Raw genomic sequence first — 5,604 nt, 5'->3', positions numbered from 1 at the left:
TCTGACATTAAAACCTGTATTTTATCCTGAACTGCGACACCATTTTTCTTCCTGACAATATGTACTTTCAATCCATCTCTTTATCACAGAGGTGAAATACTTCAGCCACCCTTTAGGGTACCCTAAAGCAGTTGAGCAAAGAAAGATCTTGTATTGGCCCATCTTATAGCAACACAACAGAGATGTTTTTGGGAAAGCACTGCCTTGGCTTCTCAGAAAAGAAAAAAAAAAAAAAGAGAATCATCAAGTCCCATGATTAATCCAACACTCCTAAATCAAATAAAACATGTCCCCAAAGGCCACATATCTGCATGGCTTTTCAATCCCTCCAGTGGTGGTGACTCCACCACACTCCTGGTGTTTGACAATCATTTTGGAGAAGAAATTTTCTCTAATATCCAATCTAAACTTCCCCTGGTGCAAATTCCCTTGTCCTGTGTCATGTCCCCTGGGAGCAGAGCCCAACCCCCCCGGCTGCCCCCTCCTGTCAGGGAGTTGTGCAGAGCCACAAGGTCCCCCCTGATCCTCCTTTTCTCCGGGCTGAGCCCCTTTCCCAGCTCCCTCAGCTGCTCCTCATCACACTCGTGCTCCAGACCCTTTTCCACCCCTATTTGGACACTTTCATTTTTCCCTTCTCCTTTATGAGCCCCCTATGTCCTTACTGGTCACTTACAAACACTGCTGGCAGCCCAATAAATATCATTAAAAATTAATTTGTTGTATTAATGCAAAGATACCACTGTGTATGCTGGGTTTTGGGGTTTTTCTAAGCGTTCCTTGAAGTCCATTCCCTTTCAGAGCTCAACCTTTGCCTTCCCTCCTACTCATGGCCATGTTAAAAATGAATGAGTAGCCACAATGGCCAGCATTGGCCACATCTGGAGAGCAAAGGCAACATCACACCATACCCCAGGCTGGAGAAGATGTGGAGGAAGAAGCCAAAACCAGCATGAAATTGGGGCCACTGGCTGCCACAAGTCTTGTGAGCTGCTCAGCCTCGTTGCTGCCTGCAGCAGCTTTTTTGATCTAATGCGGACACAAAATTAATTTTTAATACGTGTAGCTCCCAGGTCCCAGCCCCAAAACAAAGAGACACACTGTGGTTTATTTAGCTTGGAWTGTGCCTCATTAACAGCATCCCTGGTGATTTTTCATCAGCTCTCTAAGCTAGCTGAACCACCCCATGACTCTTCTGGTTTAATGTGCAATTTACTGAAAACGCTGGGTTTTCCTGCTCAAAGTTGGCACAGAGGTGGGATGTGACTTCCAAACACACCAGGCCTGATCCCAAAAGACACAGKCATGGTTAAGRATTCTGCTCTGCAAGAGATCAYAGAATCMSRGAATGGTTTGGATTGGAAGGGACCTTAAAGATCATCTCATTTCACCTCCTTCCATGRGCAGKGACACCTTCCACTATCCCAGRKTGMTCCAAGCCCYRTCCAGCCTGGCCTTGGACACTTCCAGGGATCCAGGGGCAGCCACAGCTTCTYTGGGCATCCTGTGCCAGGGCCTCAYCTCCCTCACAGTAAAAAGGTTTTTCCCAAATATCCAGTCTAAACATGTTCTCATTTTGAAGCCACTCCCCCTGTTTGTGTCTCTATCTGCCTTTGCAGAAAGTCTCTCCCCATCTTTCTTTAGGTTAGGGTTGGAATTARATAGTCTTAGAAGTCCTTTCCAATCCAAACCATTCCATKAYTCCATSCATTTAGATGTATTTCCTGTGACACCATGTCTAGAGCTTGACTCTCTTCTACACCTAGAAGTATTCAATATATTATATGAATTTATCATATCTTGTCTATATTGTATGTGCAATACCATATATGAATATATGATATTTATCATCACTTCTGCACTTGCTTGGTGATTACCTTGAARGAATAATTCTCTTTCTCCACCTCAGTCAGGTTGTTAATCACATGTCCTTTAAAGATCACCTCCACATGGTACAAACCCTCCCGGGGTGCAGACCTAGGAGGAAGAAAATGGTTAATATTATATTATACAGATTGTGTTTATTTTTTAGGAAATGCCAGGTCCTTCATAGGGTCTCCATTCTCAGCAAGTCCACTATTGAGGCTTCAGTACAGCAAAGCAAATTTACAYTGACAGCCCAAACATCACACATGTGAACCCAAACACTAAAACAACAATTTATAAATATGTGGGAGCACAGCAAGAAATCAGTAAAGCAGTAAAGCACAGAAGGTGACAGAACTACATCAGAACTCTACCCAAATTAATGTTAATGCTAAACACAAACRTTCTCATTAGACATGCACAGACAATAATTGTTATGCATTAGTAATAAAATGACCCAGGGCTGCCTGGATTTGCAGGGCACCTTGATCTTGGTCTGTAAATTAATGCTGCATCCTTAATGCACACGGTTTCCCAGCACARCACCAAGCAGAATTAACTCTCAGCCAAATTACAGCAGCAAAAGATGCAAGAGCCCCATTTAGGTCCCTTTTCAGACACCCCAGCCTTCCAGTCCAACAACCTTTCCTAAAATTGTGAGAGGATAGAAAACAGGCAGCTTAGACTGCCCAGCTGATGTTTGGGACCAAATTTATTTCCTGTTCTGCTCATAACTTCTCTGTGTCACCTTGGACAGGGAAAGGACACCAAAAACTGGTGAAATCTCCTCCAAGATGTTCTTGGAAGTTTTACACCTGAATACTAAATGTCTACAAATCTTTGAAGGTTTGAGTCTGGACTCTCTAGGAAGGCTCATGCTGGGTAGGTTGTGTTTCATGAGGTTGAAATAAGAATAAATCAACCCAGTTTAGCAGGAGTTCATTATGGCCTCAGTAGCAGCTACAGGAATCCTTTCAACTCCCAGACTGCCTGTGCACGCACTGAAGGGAAATGAGGATCCTGTTTGACAAATATCTCACCCACATGTGAATGTAATCATGGATCATACCTTGTTCTGCATTTTATAGTGGGCAACTCCAAATGCAGAGGAGAGACATCACACGGCAGCCTGGGCAGGTCTGGATTCACCAGGGACACCTCCAGCTGGGCTGCAGTGACTGGAGAGACAGATCCTACCTGGTGGGATGCTGATCCTAAGCAAAAAAAGACAATCAGAAGAGTTCTGTAAGGACAGGATCGCTCCCAGTCACACAACAAACATTTTAGGATGTACAACCCAGCTCCCTAGGAATAATGTTTAGAGCCTTGATCACGTTTGTGTAATTTTATGTTGTAGTGGTTTAACCCCAGCTGCCTCCTCAGCCCCACACAGCCACTCTCTCATTTTCTCCCCAATGGGATGGGGGAGAGAATTGGAAGAGTGAAAACCAAGTCCCCAAGTGCATTTCCACACGTGCCTTAAATCCCCCTGATTATTCTACCACTGCCCTGGGCAGCCTGTGCCAGCTAAACCAAACATTCAGCTGGTTCAGAAACCAGCTCTCTTCCCAATAAATAAATAAATAAATAAATAAATAAATAAATAAATAAATAAATAAATACAGCACTGTGGAAAATCAGACCAGTTTTGAAAACCAGACTAGTTTTGCACAGCTGGTTTTGGGCCCAAATGGACATGACATATTTTTTAATGATTTTTACTCAGATCTCATGTTTATCAAAAGAGTTTTAAAAGCTACAGCATCACAGGACATATGAAGGGGGCAGATTTTCAGCTTTTCTTCAATAAAAAGATGGGAGCAGGGAAGAAATTTCTAGCCCTACATCTGCAAAAATACAGTAAACTTTCTGACTTCTGCTGCTTAGAAATAAACCTTCAGCAATACCTTATAATGTCAAGCTGATTTTGTTTCATGAGTGTCCCAGCCCACAACTCTGYTGTGCAGGGTTTGTCATTCCAGCCACAAATCTCAGAATGGAGCTGACAGATGGATTCCCCACCCYTGRAAGTGTTCAAGGCCAGGTTGGACAGGGCTTGGARCAACCTGGGATGGTGGAAGTTGTCCCTACCCATAGCAAGAGGTAGAATGGGAGGAGATTTAAGGTCCCTTCCATCTCAAAACTTTCTCTGATTCTACTTTGTCATGTTCTTCATAAGAATTTGAAACTCACCATTCAGAGTGAGGGTAATCCATGTCCCTCCAGCAATGCTGCCTTCTCGGGGCTGGACGAGTGATCCCATTGCTGTCCCTACAAAAACAAGCCAGCTCCATCAGGCTGGAGGGAAATGCAAACACCCAAAACACCTTATTCAGGATGAGACACGATGATATGAGAGCTGTCTTGCTGTGCTCCCACCCTTCATCCCATTTCTCATGCTCAGGCATCCAGATTAGTCAGGTTGCCCATCCTTTTTTTCCCATTTTCTCTCCCCCTCAGGGAGSTGTTGATGCCTTCAGGGTTTGGTGAACCAATCCACAGCCTGAGCTTCCTGTCCTCCTCGAGAATTCAGSGTGATAAATTTCACATTTATTCCTTCATCTCTCAAAGAAATGTGTTTGCTGTCTTCTGGGCTCCCTCCCAAAACTAAGGCTGCCTACAAAACACATCCTTTTCTGGCTCCAAGGCAGCCTGTCCAGCTATTTCCTTCTGAAATCCTGAGGAAGAACACACAGGCCTGAAAGAGCTCCTGCTTCATGATTTTAAGTCAGCTGTGGCCTTTCATACAGGCATCAAATTCCTAAGACAATTAAGAATTTATTTTGGGGATCCTCATTTTCTGAAGCTAAGAAGTGAACAAGTAGTTGATTTCCTTTTTTTTGCAGCCTCTGATCAAAGTTTTCCAGAAGTTGTTTAACAGGGATATCCAGTTTCCTGATTAACATTTTAGGAGATTTCCAGCTTCTTGTCTGTGTTTGGATGCAATCTCATCAGACATCAGTATTAACCACTGAAGCCAAACATTGGACACTTTTGAATCATGAATTCTTAATATGAACATAAAAGGAGTGACATTTATCATAAACTGCACAAAAAACAATAGGTATGGTACAAACCCAGAGAATTTAAAATTAATCCAGAAAACTCCTCTATGGCTATGGAAATAATGCCATGGAAAATCAATAATAAGGGTGGACCATGTGCAGTGTGCTGCAGTCAATATTTCATGATTTTCAACACCTTTTCCAGGTGCTGCTCCACATCTCACAGGCAGCCTGCAYCCAATTCCCACTGGATTTTACAGGTGTGGTTGCAGACAGCACCTCTCCCTCACCCACCTGCCAAGAACATCAGCCCAGCACTCAGAAAGAATGTTCTCCAAAGCTTCATCTTGAAAGCTGGATGAGGAATTCACAAGAGTCTGGCTTCAGGACCTTCCCTGGAACTGTAAAACAAACCCCATCTGTGCTCTTTCTTCACACCACAAACSTGTGGGAGCAACAGGTCTAATAATTTTAGAAAATAAGCTTTAGAAAATATCTAGAAATAATATTTASAAAATATCACACATTCCCTTTTTAAAGTCCATGTCAGGAACTGCTCTAACATTTAAAGGTAGACCATCAACTTCTGCCTTCACCCTGGGTTTTGTACTAGTATTGGGAAAAAAAAAAAAAAAAAAAGGTGAATTAATTTAGCCAGGTTTTTAAATCAGAAAATTATTTTGGTTGGAAGAAACATTAAAGATCATCCAGTTCCAACCCCCTGCCATAAAGGGGA

General features: G+C 43.0%; 1 protein-coding gene across 1 annotated transcript in view; it reads right to left on the bottom strand.

Moving 5' to 3' along the window:
* The window catches only part of PKHD1 (PKHD1 ciliary IPT domain containing fibrocystin/polyductin), a 238,629-nt gene extending 233,384 nt beyond the window's left edge, over nucleotides 1-5,245 (bottom strand). Inside the window, exons 1-4 of the mRNA XM_057382183.1 lie at nucleotides 5,163-5,245; nucleotides 4,057-4,134; nucleotides 2,933-3,077; nucleotides 1,875-1,974 (exon numbers count right to left, since the gene is read on the bottom strand). Coding sequence (XP_057238166.1) covers nucleotides 1,875-1,974; nucleotides 2,933-3,077; nucleotides 4,057-4,134; nucleotides 5,163-5,214 — 375 coding nt within the window. The 5' untranslated portion in view covers nucleotides 5,215-5,245. The remainder of the gene's footprint in view (nucleotides 1-1,874; nucleotides 1,975-2,932; nucleotides 3,078-4,056; nucleotides 4,135-5,162) is intronic.
* Nucleotides 5,246-5,604: the final 359 nt, after the last annotated feature.

This window comes from Malurus melanocephalus, unplaced genomic scaffold, assembly GCF_030028575.1.
Source record: "Malurus melanocephalus ecotype Western Australia unplaced genomic scaffold, MMel_1.1 scaffold_553, whole genome shotgun sequence".
In the NCBI taxonomy this organism is placed as follows: domain Eukaryota; kingdom Metazoa; phylum Chordata; class Aves; order Passeriformes; family Maluridae; genus Malurus; species Malurus melanocephalus.
This window is presented reverse-complemented; position numbering and strand designations above follow the sequence as displayed.